A 16,645-nucleotide genomic window follows, 5' to 3' on the forward strand; every position below is an offset into this window, starting at 1 on the left:
AGAGCACATGGATCCATACATCAGACTAACACAGGGATAGGGTATGAGTATATGGGTTATGTGAATGCCTGGTTCCAGGAGGTTGAGTTTCCTTGAAACTCCCTGCATCATGAGTGCTTCCAAGGCCTCTTGGCCTGCCAAGCAGACTTCACTGGAGTGTGCGTAGCAGGCTGGGTGGCAATCTTTCTAGTTCTAACATTCTATGGAAGACCCTTTGGCCCCTGATGTCACAAATATGGATCTGACTCATGATTGGCCATTGCCTGTGCCAGCTCTACTGTTCTCTTGGTCATGGGAACAAGATGAACTTGCCCTGGGCCTTGCTACTTGTGCTCCTCTCTCACCGGCAACTCTTGCCATGGCTCAGGACTGTGGGAGAGACAAGCTTAAGTACGGCTGGGACCTGAAGAAGCATAGGACCAAATACGAGGACTGTGGAGGGGCAGCCCCTTCCTCCAGGCCCACACGTTCTCCCTCCCTTGCAGATGATTTCTACAGCGAGGCTCAGGCTAAGTTGTTCCTGCAGTTTTATGAGCAAACAGCCCAGGTCGTGTTGAATGAGTTTATGGAAGCCACTTGGAACTACGTCACCAACATCACCAAGCAGAATCAAAAGAACATGGTGTGGTACCATTCCCCACCCCCCAAGGCCCTCCCTTCCCCTCCTTGCTCTTCTTAGGGATCCTGGAGGTTGGGGATCATAGTTCCTGCCCTATGTCCAGAGTGTATGGAAAGAAGGACACCCCAAAACATATGTCAAGGTGGGCTGTGAGTTCCAGAGCTCTCAATGACCTTGACTTTTCTCTACACAAGACTTTCTGGATTCTTTGCTTTTGCCAACTTTACCTCCCCCTTTTAGGGACACAGGCACCCCATCCCTTTTAGCAAATCTTCAATGACTCTGGACTTTTAAAGTGGGCTTTGGGGCTGTGATCTCAGAAGTCGGCATGGGACCCATACTGCGTCCCCCCAACCTGCCATGAGCAATGTGAAGGCCTTCTTTCCAGCTGCAGAAGGAGGCGGACAGGTCTCAGTTTATGTTATACTTCAGCACCCGGGCCCGCATGTTTAGGACAGACCATTTCCTGAACCAGGACGTGAAGCGCATGCTGAGGAAGCTGCAGAACATAGACAAGTCGGCCTTGCCCACGGAGGATCTCCTAGAGGTGACAGACAGAGGCCCAGGCCGCCCAGGCACACACACTCCAGCACCTGAGAGGAGGGTGGGTCAGGTCGGACTTGGAACCAGAGTATCTCGAGCAGGAGCGGGTATTGGTGGGGGTGACACCAGAGCTTCCTGTAGAGGAGGAGAGGGGCACTTTAGCCAGATCTACCTCTCTTGGCTGGTGGGGCTAATGTTGGGAGTGGGCCCAAGAATGTGGGCCTACCCTGGGTGACGCCTGCCCGTACCCCACCCCCATCCCCAGTACAACAGACTTCTGACCTACATGGAGACAGCATATAACCGAGCTGAGGTGTGCCTGGATGAGGGTCCCTGCTTGACCCTAGAGCCTGGTGAGCAACAAACCCTGCTCCTGACCGTGTGTGCCCTTGTTGGTGAAGGAGCACGTAGGATGGGTGAGAGTACAGGTAGGTGGGTATGGGGTGCCATGTGGCTCCTCTCTGGGCACAGACCTCCAAGAAATCATGGCCACCTCCAGGGACCAGAAGGAGCTGCTGTGGGCCTGGCAGGGCTGGCGGGATGCTGTTGGCCGACAACTCCGCCCTGTCTTTGAGGACTACGTACGTCTCAGCAACAAGGCTGCCCAATATAATGGTAAGTGGGCTGGACATAACGTTCTTGGGGTCGATGCCCAGGAAACGAATGAAGCTGAATCTGCAGAGGACTCAGGCAGCAGCAGAATCGGTATGGACAATGCTCAGGGTCCATGAGCCCTGCAAACAGACAGGGAGCCTGCACTATGGGCTGGGAGCTAAAGGAGATCCTGAGGGTTTGTTTGTAAGAGAAAAGACAGATGTCTGCCTCATGGACTTCCTTGTGGCAGTCTGATTCGGAGGTGAGCCTCATCCAGCACACAGGCACCTCTAACACTGCTTAATGTAAAGCCATGGAGGGAGGGGCTGCTGGGATCCGTGGGGAAGGGGAGAACGTCAGATCTATGCTCAAGGCAGACCTCTCTGACATTTATCCATGCTGGGAAGATGATAGGGGCCGGGAAGGCAGGAAGCAAGGAAGTATCTGCACAGACTCTGCAGCACAACTGGAGGAAACCAGGGTCTTAGGGGGGTCAGAAAGAAACCCCAACAACCAAAGGGCTTTGGGTGATTTGGGGGTTTGGGACATGGCAGTAGGGAAAGACAGGACCTTGCAAGGCATGGTCAGGAGCTTGCACTGTAGGGTGGGCAATGCCTTGGGAGGTTGTGTTCACACCATGGACTCCTGCGGAGCAGGGAGGTGGGGACGCTTCCTTGGAGTGTGTCCAGGTCTCCTCCCTGCCAGGCCGTTGGATGCTGGGTGTCACAGAGAACACTAATAAGTCTCTTCTCCTGTCCTAGGATACAAAGACATGGGGGCTTTATGGCGATCCAAGTATGAATCTGACACGCTGGAGGAAGACCTAGAGCAGCTCTATAAGGAGCTGCAGCCTCTCTACCTGAACCTCCATGCCTATGTGCGCCGCTCACTGTACCGCTACTACGGGCCTGAGCTCATTGACCTGAGGGGGCCCATCCCTGCCCACCTCCTGGGTAAGGGCCAGACTAGTGGCTGAGTGGGGACAGGGGGAAAGTCACTCTTCCTTCCTCTTAGCTTGTTCACCCCCTTTCCAGGGAACATGTGGGCTCAGTCCTGGAATAATATCCTAGATCTGGTCCTGCCCTATCCGACTAAAGCCCCAGAGGACATCACAGCGATCATGAAGATCCAGGTCAGTGCTGAACCTCTGGATTGTTGCCCCTCCTCCATTCCTCTGTCCCCACGATGCCCCTAGGCCAATGAGCAACAGAACCACAGTACCTTTTTTTTTTTTTTCTCACAGCACTGGAGGCCTGAGAAAATGTTTGAAGAGGCTAACTTATTCTTTACCTCAATGGGCATGCTACCCGCCCCGCCTGCTTTCTGGATAAAGTCTATGATGGAGAAGCCAGCTGACGGGCGGGAAGTGGAGTGCCACACCTCATCCTGGAACTTCTACAAGTTCAATGACTTCAGGTGTCTACAGACAGCATGGTCTTCATCCAGCATCCTTCTCTTACCCCCTCTTCTGGTTTCCCTCTAGCTATGTAGTGAGGAGTAAGCCGGGGAGAGCAGGAGTGGGGGAAGTGGGGTGAGATTCATAAGCACTGAAGAGAAGGTGGGTGTGGAAAGTAGAGCATACGGTCACGGGGGTGGACACAGGGTCTAGAGTTGGGAAAGATGGTAGCCAAGGCCTTTCTGGTCTCTGACTTGATGGCCCTAATACCTTAATGAAGTTTGAATGAAGAAGTTTCCTGTCCCCAGGGCATCCCCATGCTCCTTGACCCCTACCCTTTAACTCTAGGGTAAAGAAGTGCACGGAAGTGACCTTAGAAGACCTGCTCTCCGTCTTCCACCAGATGGGCCATATCCAGTACTTCTTGCAGTATCAGAATCTCTCTGTCATCTACCAGGAAGGTGCCAGCCCAGCCTTTGAAGAGGCTGTGGGGTCGGTGATCGCCCTCTCAGTCTCTTCCCACAAGTACCTGCTCGCCAGAGGTCTGCTCAGCCAACCTCACCAGGATTCAGGTGATGGGAGATGGGGGGGAGGGGTGTCACAGGAGGGTGGCCTGAGCCTGGGGCTTCAGCTGGGGCTGAGGGGGGGCTAAAGCCCTCAGGGCAAGGCTGAAGAAAGGGAGACCTAAGAAGCTGCTTCCTGATGGCCCTGACCTCATCCCCAGAGGAGGAGGTCAACTTCCTGTTAGGCATTGCCCTGGAGAAGATTGCCTTCATCCCCTTCAGCTACCTGGTAGACAAGTTTCGTTGGAAGATCTTTGATGGCACTATTTCGAAGATTACATACAACCAGGAGTGGTGGAACTTCAGGTGGGGAAGATGGCTACCCAGTAAGAGTGAAGTGTTGATGTCCTGGGAACCCGAGGAAGCCAGGCAATGCATGCTCTTTGCTGTCACCAAAGCAAAGACATACAGACTAAAGTGCATCGAGCCAGCACAGGGGGCCATGAGTTTCTGAATCTGGTGGCAGCGGTGAGCAGATCTCTTAGCTTCCTAGGATTCTGTCTCATCTGTGAAGTAGAGATCCTGGCAGTGACTTCATCTGCTCTGTGGGTGGCCAGGAATCTCACACCATGAAATCCACTAGGCCTCTCCAAGAACAGAGCAGTAACTGGGTGTGGTGATACATACCTACCTGTATGTGATCCTAACACCTGGAAAGTGGACACAGGACAGTCAGGAGGCAGGAGGAGAGGACAGAGTCTTGCAGGCATGGCCAGCAGCTTGTTGGCTATATAGCCAGTTGGAGGTCAGCCTGTACCACATGAGATTCTGCCTCCAAAAGATGAACCTCCCCCCCCCAAAAAAAAAAAAAAAACGAAAAAGCAAAAGCCTATGCTATAACAATGACCAACAAGCAGGCCCCTGCTGTCTGCCCCCTCCACGGAAAGTCAGCAAAAGGGATGACAGAGGACTGAGCACTCTGTCTGCTGGAAAGTCTTTCCATGGGGGAGAGGCAGGTCATTATCCCAAAACACATGCATGCCTGCTGAAGCCTAGGCATCTACAGAAAGCTCAGCGGTTGTCAAGCAGGTCAGTTGATTGATCAATACATGCCCATAACCTGGCTTCTCCACGTCCATCAGGCACCACACTATCAAGTTCAAGGTTTCTGGACACAGGGTGGCCTACACCAGGATCCTGTGATCATTTAGACTTTGTGTCTGCCCTATAGGTTGCATTGGCTCAATGTGCTTACAGCAGCCAGCACTCAGAGGTCACACGATCTAGGGTCGTTCTAGCAGGCACTCACACTGCGTTGTAGCATGTGGCAGTCTGACCCCTCTTCTCTTGGATCTGTGATTCTCTCGTTTTTTGTTTTGTTTTGTTTTGTTTTGTTTTGTTTTGTTTTGTTTTGTTTTGTTTTGTTTTGTTTTGTTTGAGACAGGGTTTCTCTGCCCAGCCCTGGCTATCCTGGAACTCACTCTGTAGACCAGGCTAGCCCTGAACTCATCTCCCAAGTGCTGGGATCAAAGGTGTGTAGCACCACACCCACTTTTTGTTTTTTTTTTTTTCTTCTTCTTAGCACTGTTTAGATTAAATACCTGTTTCCTAGTTTATAGCCTGATCTCATCACTAGGATGGATGCGAGCAAGGCTCTGACCTTACCTGGTCCCTTGATGGCATCTCCACAAAGATCAGGCCAGTGTTAACAGTCTACATGCTCAATCACTGTTAATCACTGTTATTAAACTTTATGATTCCTAATTCCGCATGTTCTTACTTATCTAGTCCATGAAAATGCACTGAATGGCCTCTGCAAGCCAGGCCCAGACTGGCTGAACACACACGGGCTTCAAACAACAAGAGCCTTCCAGGACCCATGGCCAAGGCCCTGTCTCTCTCCCACCAGGTTGAAGTACCAAGGCCTGTGCCCACCTGTCCCTCGATCAGACGATGATTTTGACCCAGGTGCCAAGTTTCACATCCCTGCCAATGTGCCCTATATCCGGTAAAGGTCTGGGCCCTGTTGACAGAGCTGGTAGGATCTGGGAGACATGGGGACTGGGTGGAGGAGTTCCAGAAAGTGCAAAGAAACCTTATGGCCACTCAGTGCCCAAGAAGTTCTGGGCTTCTTAAACCAGATCTCCTCTCTGAAGCCCACCTTATCTTTCCTCTACACAGATACTTTCTTGGTCTGATACTGCAGTTTCAACTTCATGAAGCACTATGCGAAGCCTCCGGCCACGTGGGCCCTCTGCACCAGTGCGATAACTACAACTCCAAGGTTGCAGGGAAGATCTTGGGGTGAGTGCACAAATCCCCCAGTTTCTTTCAGTTCCTACTATCTCCCTCACAGGGAGTCCTGGCTTCAGGATTCCCCTAGACCCCAAAGTGCCACCCCCCCCACCCCCCCGAGCAACCGCACTGAGCTGACATTCTGGTGGAAGTGCCTTCTCAGGGAAGACTGCACTCTCTACTACATTAACACAAGCCTGCTTTCTCTCGTGTAGCCTGCTGTGATCAGAGACACTTGGAACACACAGGCATTCACATATACAGTAAATCTACTTGTCTCCTGTGGAAAGCCAGGGCTGGTGTCCTGCCTCTGCCTTCTGATTCAGTCACCAGAGTCCCCTTATTCTATCCTTGTGAGTGTCTGGCTGTGTTTGAGGCACCCTTGGGCCATTCACCTTTCCTGACTCCTCGCTGAGCTCAACTTGGCTCCCAGGCAACTGAAGTTACTCTTACTGCAGCCTCTTGACACACTTCTGGCCGGCCTATGGTCCACTTTGACCTTCCGGTCTTTTCTGATACACTTGATGTTTAGCCTATCCCTTTCCAGGTCTGTTGTGGTCCTAGGCTTTGCCTTGAAGCCAACTTGGAGGAGTAGGTAGAGGACAGGAATTGGACGTGCAGAGCATTTTCCCTGCTGGCTGGACTCTGAGTTCTTTATTCATGTTCCGCACTGGTATTGTAGGGTAGAAAGTTGTCATTGGCTTTTTTTTTTTTTTTTTTTTTTTTTTTTTTTTACAAATGATCAAACTGAAGGTCTGAGAAGTGACTTGATCATGTGTCATTCGTTTAGCCAGTAAGAAATTCATGCTATGAATTCAGAACTGATTGCAAAACAGTTGTCATCAAGAGATGGCTCATCTGTTCCCCTACTTCACCAGCTATACTCCTGCTCTGAGAAGACCTTGAATTCCAAGCTTGGACACCATTCTCCAGGCAGTGGCAGAGGAGAAGCTTCCGAAAACGGGGAGGAGTGTCACCTCCATCCGTCCAGGGATGCAGGCCCTGGTGAGATCACATTAGGTCTTCTGGTTCCAAGGCCAGCTCTCCCACCACTGAGTTGGGGCATCTACCCAGTGGCCGGATCTCTGTTCTCTTGACTGCTATTGATTTGGGTCTGTGTCTTTAATTGTTCAATGAGTTTTGTTTCTGCCTTGCAGAGAGTTAGTGATACTTGACCTAGCATCCCCTGCATGCATTTTAGACTGTTAGTTGTACTTCTGGTCTTTTGAGATAGGGTCTTGTAGCCCAGGCTAGCCTCAAACTTGAGATCCTCCCACACTACCTCCCTGAAGTGCTGGGATTACAGATATGTGTCACTTTGCCTGGCTTCTTTTATATATGTAATGAGGTTATCTATGGCTCCTCCATGCCCTTTAACCATCTGCAACCACCAGATGGAGCAGAAGGTTTGGTCCTCTGGGCTTTGTTTCTAGAGAGGTCCAATAATATGAGCATCATCACCACCATTATCACCACCCCCTGTCAGTTCTTCCTTCCTTTATACATAGGGATATGGATGTACGCATATGGATGTATACACACACAAACAAGTGGGCTCTTCATTCAACCTCTGCTGCTTGTATTGTTCACTTAGCATTTACTTGGAACAGGCCTGATCAGTCTTCCTGTGTCCAGCAGAGGGCAATAGACTACGAAATAAACGAATCCTAAACTACTAAAAAGAAGACTAAACAGAAGAGACTTTGCTGAATATGAAGAGGGTTAGGAAGTCCAGCAGGGAACCAAAGAAAATGTCTGTCCCCAAAAGCAGACACAGAAGAAAATGACGTGTGTTTTCTCCCCAGGAGCTCATGTCTAACTCCCCTTTATGCCTCTTGCTTGGAGGGACACTTGACGTCAGTCATTCTCTCTACTTCCCTCTCTTACCCTACCCAGCGTACACAGGACTCTGTTTAACTAAACCCCAAAACACGTGACATTGTTCATCAGCCCCCACGCCCCTTCACTGTCTACACCCCTGGTCTAAAAGGACCCGGAATTCCAGGCTGAGCATCTTGTACACCATTCACTGGGTAGTGGGCAGAAGAGAGCCTTCTAAGAAAGGGATTGTCACAAGGTTTGGAAGAGGATTAAATGGAAACATAGTGGAGCCCAGGAGGAGGAGGAGGAGAAGGAGGAGAAGGAGGAGGAGAAGGAGGAGGGGAAGTAAGAGATTCTGGGGTAAAGGAACAGGAGGCAGGTGCTACCAGGCCCACCTTGACAGCTGCATAACATCCTGACGGGAGAAAGATCTCACTTTGTAAAAGAGAAAATTTCACAAAATGGCCAAGCGTAAGGAGCCTGAGACCCACGTCCCAGTGCCCTGAAGATAGGACATGGAGATATTTATGGGCTCAGGTGCGGGGAAAGGTCGTTGGATGTTAAGAGAAGGTAAAGCAGCTTAAGTCCCCAGGTTCATGGGGATGGGGATGAAGAAGGAAAGGGAGGTGCTTTCCCAATCTTCTTCCTAGGGTAGCTTTCCTGTGCGTTTGCTCTCTGGGCCCACCCTCCTACATGCAAGTGCTGAACTGGTTCTGATGGCAATAGACAGTCAAAGTAGACCTTGGATTGTTTCTTAAAGTCCCCTAGCCATGATGGCCCTGCCATCATCTGTGGATTGTGTTGCTACTTTGGAGCCTGAGGCAGTGTCCAGCAACTGATGCTACGGCCCTTTATTAGCTGTGTGTAGCTGGGCTCTCTTCACACAGGCCGGTGGCCCGTGGAGCTGTTTCTTCATGGTCAGATTCTCAGAAGTTAAAGCTATTCTCCCAACTGTGTGTGATGGTACAAGTTTGTAATCCTAGCACCTAGAAGGTCATGACAAGAGGACCATGAGTTCAAAGTTAGCCTGGGCTACATGGTGTGAGACCCTGGCCTATACTGGGGTTTTTTTGCCTCTACCTAGGATCCAGCATCTGAAAAATTCTCAAATCATTTGGGAATTGTTTATTTATTAATTGTGACTCTTATTTTTATTTTTATTTATTTCACTCTTGATGACTCTTCGCCTTTATTCTCTATAACTAAATCTTAACAGATTTTTCTCTCAGTGGTTTGTTTTTTTTTCTTCCTGTCTTCCTTTGTTTCTTTACTAAATTCTGGGGAACTCAAACCCAGGACATTACACATGCTAGGCAAATGTGTCTCATGGTTTCTGCTAAGTATCTATTGGCCTTTAGTTCCCACATCTACCTCCAGTCGTTTACCGAGTAGCATGAACAAATCCTGCAAGTTACAAATTCCTTCACCACCTTGTGACTTGATACTCACTACGGTGATGGGCAGACATTCATGAAAGCTCATGTTACTGATGAGAAAACTCAGGCTGAGAGAGCTTAACCGTCTAAGGTTATATGCTTTCTAAGTAGCATTGCTGGGATTTGAACCTGGGTACCTCTATACAGTGACCTCTAAGCTTCCAGCCCCACCCCTTTCCTGATCAGACCCTGGAATAACGGGTTGAGAAATGTCAACATCTGCCCAGTGTTATTGTTTGTCAAGGCCAGGGTAGAGCCTGGAGCTCTGCCTTTAGTACCCTCTGCATCCGCCATGGTGAACTCAGTGAGCCTGCCATCTGCCACCAAGCCCTGGGTGTGCCTCAAGACAGCTAATATTTGCACAGCATGCAGGCGTTACACAGAAAACCTCCATGTTCACATCACTTGAATTCTCTCAATCCTTCCCTATGTGGCCAAGAAGGACTGAAGGGCTGTTGCTGCCTCAAATACATCAGCGTGAGCAGAGGCTCCAAATGGCTGCCTGTTTGAATTGAGAATAAGGATGCCCACAGTAATAGTGGACACCAATCAGCAGCAACAGTCGGTATTTATTGCTTCGCAGCACGGTAGCAACCCTGCACGGTTGCCTCCACTTACAGAGATGACACTTAGATGAGTTATTTGTCCAAGGCATCCCAAGGACAGAGCTGATAGCCACACCCAGGTGAATCTTGCTTCAACATGAGTGCTGGAATCTACTGTACTGAGAGCTCTGGGGTCCTGGAGGGCAAAGTTGGGAATTAAAAGTTGTGTTTACTCGGAGGAGGGGGATCTCAGCAGCTGACATTCCCACATGGCCTCACAGACGACTCTACTCCCCTAGGGATCTCCTGAAGTTGGGCTCCAGCCGGCCCTGGCGGGAGGTCCTCCAGGAGGTGACTGGAGAGTCCAATATATCCACCAAGGCCTTTTTGACCTACTTCAAGCCACTGATGGACTGGCTGGTGACTGAAAACGTGAAGCAAGGGGACACCCTTGGCTGGCCAGACTTCAGCTGTTCTTTTGAAGGTTGGACAAACCCTGGCCTTAGTTCTAATGCAGATCTAGGCCCTGCCCTATCCTGCTCTGGGTCGATACTAAGCTCTAGTCAGTTTGTGGTCTGGCTTGAGCCAGACAGTAGAGTTGAGTGACCCCCCCACCCCCATCTGTACCAGGCCCAGGACAATCTCACCCAGTTCCAAAGTCCACTTCTTACTTCCTACTCAATGGCTTCTTTGCACACCATCCAGCAAGGCTGCCAAGCTTGCACAGAGGGTAGGAGCCTCCAGACTGGGCTCTGTGAGTTAGGTCACCTGACCCACATACATCTTCTCTTCCTTCTGCTTTCTCATGTCCCCTCTCACTGCAGGACAGTCCCCTCACCTGTGGCCTGAGGCTGAGAGAGAAGACGGTGGCTATCATGTCCTTCCTGGCTGTCACAGGGGACTCAAGGGCCACTTCCCTCAGGCTTTCTTACTCTATAAGACGATTTTTTTTCCCCACAGAAAAAATCACAAGCAAAGTATCGTTTCTGGGCACAGACACAGAGCCTGAGCAGGCGTACCTGGGGCAGTGGGTGTTGCTGAGCATGAGTTTTTTCATGTTGGTCCTCATCCTGGCACTGGGCTTCAGGCTGCACTACTTGGAAAAACAGTTACTGGACGAAGACACAATGATTCTTAAGACCCTGCCCTACTCCTACTTCCTGGGCATAGCCATGGAACCCCATCAGGCAGCCCGGAAACAGTGGCTTCTGCTGGGCCTCTGCTGCATCCTTATGCTGTGCTGTATTGGCCTGCTCATTCGGATAGTCACGCAGAACACCGAGAACACTCCATGGATGAAAAATGAAGGGCAGAGCTGAGAGGAGCCACCATGGAGATGGGTGAGAGACTGGGGGATAGGGTAGAAGGATGTCTGAGACAGACAGGCTAGGGAGGCTATGGGCTGCAGCCATAGTGCCCAGCTGTGACTGGGTGCAGCTGTGGCAGATCTGTGACTGTATGGTGTGATGGTGACTAACCTTGTATGTGATCCATGAGTGTCCTGGGTTCTGGGACCAACCCTACTTTCTAACAGTGGCTCAGAAACAATGGTTGTATTGAGTCAGTGTCTGTGTCCCTTTGAAGCTGCTTTCATACCAGGCCACATGAGAACTAACCCTTCACACAGCCTTGTTTTGTTCAGGAGTTTAGCTATGGGGCTTGTAGGGCTCTAGGCTCCAAGGAATCTCTAGAAAAAGGATTCACTGCCATCCACTTATAAACTGTCCTTCAGTAGGACCAGACATTCCTTTACGAATTGCTGATGCCCAGTTCCTGAGCACTGTGTTCTCTATATAGCCTACCACACTCTGATGAGCCTCTATCGTGCCCTTTCAGTCTGCATAATCCAGGCCCCAAAAAGGCTCTTTGTTTGACCACCTAAAATGCAAGTAACCTCACAAAACTGCCCCATGGCTCTCCCCACCCTAGCCCAGGCCCTCACGAATGGAGACAGTGGGTAGCTGGGCACTGAGCCAGGCGTGATTAATGATCAACTTCTTTAATATTTAAACAAAGCTCATCTCTAGTCACTCTGCTCCGGAGATGGCCTTGTTCAACACACACACACACCTGCTGCCTGGCCCGTTGCCCTGGAGAGCAAGCGCAGGGCAAACAGCACCTTTCCAGGCTCAGTGGGGGAAGGGAGAACTGGGAGAAGATACCATGAGGGGGGTTGCTGGGATCTGATGTTCTAAGGATAATCTTGGGAAAGGGGGGAGGGGCCTCTGCCTCTACTCTTTTAGCCCTTTCTGCCTTGCCTTCTGACCATAGGAATACCATACTCAATATTTACAGCTAAGTGGAAGCTGAAGCTCCAGGATTCCCGGGAAGCCTGGGAGTCAGTACCTGACAGGAAATAGGGAAGGCTTGAAGGGAAATAAGTTATAACCGGAAGTCACAGGGAAGAGGCACCAGGTAGCTCAAACATGAGACCAGCTTTTCTTAGAGATCTGAATACTAAAGTCACAGGCTGAGGAGACAGGCTAACAGAAAGGGATTCCGTGACCCCTCTCTCTGCCCGGGTCTCTAGATCTCTTCCCCATGTTCTTCCTAGTTCTAAACAGTTTCTACTCCAGGATCAGATTCTACAGCACTATTGTTTGATACCTCTGAATTATCCCGTGGTGTATTTATTGCTATAATGCCGTTGTTTGTCCTCATTACTAGATGTTAGGTCCATAAGGCTCAACATGCGTCGGGATTACTCTTTGTAATGTGGAGACCAGAAAAATGCTTGAATGAATAAGCAAATGAATGAATGTCTTACTGCGTAAGCCCATGCTACTGACTGGATAGGAAATACTGTCCCCACTTCTCTTCCACAGCCAGCCTGCTCCCCACATTCAGGGACAGCCAAGACATCTCTGCCCCCCCAGGAAACCACACTTGGCAGCCCTCTCATCTCTCAACCACTGTGGCCAAGGTCCCCCACCAGGTATTGTGGCAAGGACACATCCCGCCCAGGACTCTAAGCCTCTCACCTGGACTTCAGTGGAAACCTCACTGAGCCTCCTTGGCCACCCCCTCCACCCCCCCATCCACTTTGTAAAGTTTATATTTCTGCCAGAATATTTGCTTCAAAGGCCTTCAAATTTCCTTCCGAACCTCAGACTTCTTAAAAACGTAGCTGTCCATCAATTAAATCTGGATGTTCAAACTAGCACTGGATGCTGCTTGTCATTTTTTTCTCCTGCATTTTCACCTCCTCCATTGGCCAGTTCAGCCCCTCTGCATTGACACCACCCTTGGGCCTTTTCCGAAGGTGCATGTTTCATTTTGAATGCTTGCTACTAAAATGTGGCTCAAAATTGGTCTTGGGACCCTCTGCAAAGTTCCAAGTCCACCAAGGTGCTTAATGAACTGTGGCCCTTCTTTTCTCCTCTCAGAAAACCCCCCTTTTTTTCAATAAACTTCACCCCACCCCAATTTGCTTTTTCTAAGTGTGTTCATTTTTAATCAGTACACAGACACTTTTACCAGTGGTCACTTGCTAATAGGTGGCGGCCATTTGTGGGCAAGGGGCCTAAGTGCCCCATTGCCACAGTCAGTCCCAGCGGTAAATCCCTGAAGACAGCCTTCAACAAAAAACTATCTGAAGCCCCTAACAACTTCTGCCCTCCTCTGCCTGGAAAACTACTTCAGTATCAAAAGGGGTCCAAAGAGATGCTGAGGTCTCTGTCTATTTGGACATGAGCAGAAGTTCTTCAGAGTATCCCAGGTTCAGGACCCCTGCCCCTCTCTCTAGGATTCAGAGCCCCTTATGGATCAGAATTTGCTCTTGTCCTGACCCCCAACCCCAACCCCAACCCCGTCTGCCTGTCACGTCCCTTGGCTTATTTCAGCACCACGACGCGGACAGCTCCCGGGCGCAAGCCTCGTGGAAGGAGGAGGAGCGCTGAGCCGTGGGAGCGGGAGGACTAGAGAGGGCGGGGAGGGCAGACGCTGGAGGACGGGCGGGGCCCGATAGCCCTCCCCGGGGGCGGCGCCCACCCCAGCCCGACGCTGCTGAGCCCCAGGACTGACGGAGACGCCAGAAGCCAGGGCACCGGTCACTCCCAGCAAGTGGTGTTACAGAAAGATGCCAGTCCGCAGGGGCCACGTTGCTCCCCAAAACACTTACTTGGACACCATCATCCGCAAGTTTGAGGGCCAGAGTAAGTGTGAGGTTTGGGGGTGTGGGGGACTCTCTGCAGTACGGGTTGGATGGCAGGAGCAGCCAAACTCTTCACTAACTTCTGATGGGGTAAAAGAAATGGCAGGGCTGGGGGCTGGGGGGGGGGGTAGATTCTGAATACAAAATCTTTCGTTTTGATGTCCCCAACACCTCCTCCATATGTGCTGTGTCTTGGGCATAATGCCACTCTTCTACCTGCTCACAGCAGTTTTCTTGGTGTTACAAACCCTGGCCTGCCCTCTCAGTCACTGCCCACTTACCCCTCCAGACCATTCATGCCTCTCCTAGAGGTTTGCCTGACTTCCTTCTTTTCACCCACAGAGCAGGTCTGACTCCCTGGTCACAGTCCTGCTTTCTGGTCTGGATCCCAACTATTATTCCAGGAGTTCTGGGGTCTTCCTCCCACTCTACTGACCCTAGCCCCCAAGCTTGGTTCCCACACCCCTACTTTTCTGCTCCCTGCCTCCTTCATGCCCCTCTGTGCTCCCAGAAGGAATGACCTTTCCCCAGGACTCTTGGTTCTTCCACCCTCCCTTGCTCTGTCCTCCACCTCCCTCATTCTGGCCCCTGCCTGCTCCTGTGTATAAATCCCCTCCTTGGCTGCCACCGGTCCCTGTAATCTTTCTCTCCCAACTACCCACTCCTGGCTGCCACGGTCTTCCTACCTTTTTCTTCCCACCCCAGGTCGTAAGTTCCTGATTGCCAATGCACAGATGGAGAACTGTGCCATCATCTACTGCAATGATGGCTTCTGCGAACTCTTCGGCTACTCCCGTGTGGAGGTGATGCAGCGACCCTGTACCTGTGACTTCCTCACTGGCCCGAACACTCCGAGCAGTGCTGTGTCCCGCCTGGCGCAGGCCCTGCTTGGGGCTGAAGAGTGCAAGGTGGACATCCTCTACTATCGCAAGGATGGTGAGACTCAGTTGGGCCAAGGGTCCTGTAGGCTACCTTTCTTGTCTATCATGGAGTGCCCTGGGGGAAGGGTCTGACCTAAGAGCCAAAGAGCCTGGACCACTTCTATCCCCACTCTGGGCCTTGGTTTCCTTAGTATTAGAGAGAAGCAATGAGAATTGCATGTTATGTCTTCTAAGGGACTTGAGATTGGGCTGAGCCAGCTATTGGTACTGGTATAGAACAGCCTCTTGCTCCACTTTCCCTCCCCCACCTCCCAGCTACCTACTCTGTCACTGCCAGCCCCAGCTGTCAAGGATGGAAATTAACCTTCCCTCATCTGCTCTGGGGATTAAGGGAGGAGTCAGCCCCCCAAGGTCTCTCTGGCTAGGCAGTGCATGGGGGCTGCTGGCTGAAAGGAAGAGTGAATCTGGCTCACTTAGGTCCAGTGGTTTGGGAAGGTAGCCTTGGGTTTGCTGTCACCAGGTGGCTTACCTAGATGGACTTTGTGTTTTTAAGTTCTGCCCGAGCCCTTGGAAAGCACAACAGAAACATAAGCTAAGGGCTGGGGGCCAAAAGCTCAGCATCCTTCAAGTCTCCCTCAGTGGATGAGGGTGTGGAACTATAGTCAGAAACCGAGTCTCTTGGAAATCACCAGCATCTCCCCCAAACCGGTTCTGCATCAGAATTACCTGGGGCGTGCTTTGCAAAACACACCTTCCCTAGAGAGAGGCTGACTCAGAAGGTGCAGGGTGAAGCCAGGCAGGTGTATCTGGAAAAAAAATCCCCAGTGGTTCTGATTTGCTGCCAATGTTAAAAGCCATTGGCTTAGATAACTCCCTCCATTTCACGGGTGTGGAAGGCCCTTCTCCAAGATCCCATTGCCAGGGCGCAACTGGAACTCTCTCTCAGAGATGTTTTTTGTTCAGAGTAATCCCAAGAAAGAAAGGACCTCAACTCTCTCCATGCTTGGAAGCAGGAATTTGGGGGAAGAAACACCCAGAAGAGAGAAGTTGTCCCCTGGGAACCATCAGAGAGTACAAACAGGGCAGGCACCTCTAGATTGAAGTCAAGGGGTGCTAAGAACCTAACTTCCAGAGGCTTGGTGTGTGCACGGGACATGACTGCGTGCATATGTGTGTTCATATGTGTGTGTGTATGCACATGTGTATGCATGCGTGTATACATGGATATGTGTGTACACATGTATGTACATGCATGTGCATGTGTGTATGCATATGTATATGCATGCATATGTGTATATATGTGTGACTGTGTGTGTATGCATGTGTGTGCTTGTGTGTGTGTTTACAGAATTCTGAGGGCTTCTCAACACAGATCTTGGCCACACCCCTGGCTATCCCTTTCTGCTACTAGCCAAGTGAGTTGTAGGTGGGAGGTGCTGTGATAGAGGCAAAGAACAGGAGACCTGGAAAGCATCCAGCTTAGGTTGGCTGTACTCACAGGGTTAACAAAGTCAGAATATTTTTAAAAGCTGCGACTTCACCTCTTCACATCATTGCAAGGAAGAGGTGACAGTCAGGGGAGTGAGAAGGGTCCCAGAGGAACAAGATGGGACAGCGGGAAGTGGAGGTGCCAAGAGAGTAGGTCCGTTCTGTTTCTTTCCTTGACCCTAGAGCTCTACGTGCACCCCAGAGAGTGAGGGACAAGCATGAGATCCTGGGCTTTCAGACCCTGTAGGTATCCAGACAAAAGGCAGCGCTCAAGACTGTCTTGGCCCCTCAGATCAAGACTCAGGTCTTCAGAAGTCTATCAAGGTTCGTTAGCTAACAGAAAGGACCCTGGGAACCTAGTCTTGGAGACT

General features: G+C 50.8%; 2 protein-coding genes and 1 long non-coding RNA gene across 27 annotated transcripts in view; 2 read left to right on the forward strand and 1 right to left on the reverse strand.

Moving 5' to 3' along the window:
• Positions 1 to 16,645, reverse strand: part of Gm35971 — a 26,368-nt gene continuing 9,723 nt past the window's right edge. The window contains exons 3-4 of one of the 4 annotated variants that reach the window (XR_389081.4): positions 2,327 to 2,513; positions 37 to 1,297 (exon numbers count right to left, since the gene is read on the reverse strand). This is a non-coding gene — a long non-coding RNA (predicted gene, 35971). Of the gene's footprint in view, positions 2,514 to 16,645 lie in introns of all 4 variants that reach the window. The other 3 variants (XR_880254.3, XR_003949782.1, XR_880253.3) reach the window with 3 other exon arrangements.
• On the forward strand, positions 216 to 13,178 carry Ace3 (angiotensin I converting enzyme (peptidyl-dipeptidase A) 3). Of its 10 annotated transcripts, none has more exons than XM_006533054.4 (15): positions 216 to 390; positions 486 to 622; positions 1,008 to 1,223; positions 1,428 to 1,515; positions 1,634 to 1,777; positions 2,518 to 2,709; positions 2,827 to 2,888; positions 3,000 to 3,172; positions 3,501 to 3,724; positions 3,877 to 4,021; positions 5,565 to 5,663; positions 5,837 to 5,959; positions 10,052 to 10,236; positions 10,713 to 11,092; positions 12,578 to 13,098. In XM_006533054.4, exons 1-14 carry the CDS (start codon positions 249 to 251, stop codon positions 11,069 to 11,071), a joined length of 2,289 nt encoding a protein of 762 aa, XP_006533117.1. In that variant the 5' UTR covers positions 216 to 248; the 3' UTR covers positions 11,072 to 11,092; positions 12,578 to 13,098. The 10 variants fall into 10 exon arrangements, with proteins under 10 accessions (XP_006533117.1, XP_030101749.1, XP_030101747.1 ...); XM_030245889.1 differs by having other exon boundaries at positions 217 to 390; positions 995 to 1,166; positions 12,578 to 13,095; XM_030245887.1 differs by having other exon boundaries at positions 217 to 390; positions 1,095 to 1,166; positions 12,578 to 13,095.
• The window catches only part of Kcnh6 (potassium voltage-gated channel, subfamily H (eag-related), member 6), a 27,552-nt gene continuing 24,578 nt past the window's right edge, over positions 13,672 to 16,645 (forward strand). For 3 of the 13 annotated variants that reach the window (XR_388374.3, XR_003949358.1, XR_003949357.1), the window contains exons 1-2: positions 13,675 to 13,906; positions 14,611 to 14,841. Coding sequence is in view for 5 of the 13 variants with exons in the window: in XM_006532558.4 (XP_006532621.1) it covers positions 13,831 to 13,906; positions 14,611 to 14,841 (307 nt within the window). In the remaining 8 variants the exon portion in view is untranslated. Of the gene's footprint in view, positions 13,907 to 14,610; positions 14,842 to 16,645 lie in introns of all 13 variants that reach the window. The other 10 variants (XR_003949355.1, XR_003949354.1, XR_003949356.1 and 7 more) reach the window with 7 other exon arrangements.

Source organism: Mus musculus, chromosome 11 (assembly GCF_000001635.26).
Source record: "Mus musculus strain C57BL/6J chromosome 11, GRCm38.p6 C57BL/6J".
NCBI classification, from domain to species: domain Eukaryota; kingdom Metazoa; phylum Chordata; class Mammalia; order Rodentia; family Muridae; genus Mus; species Mus musculus.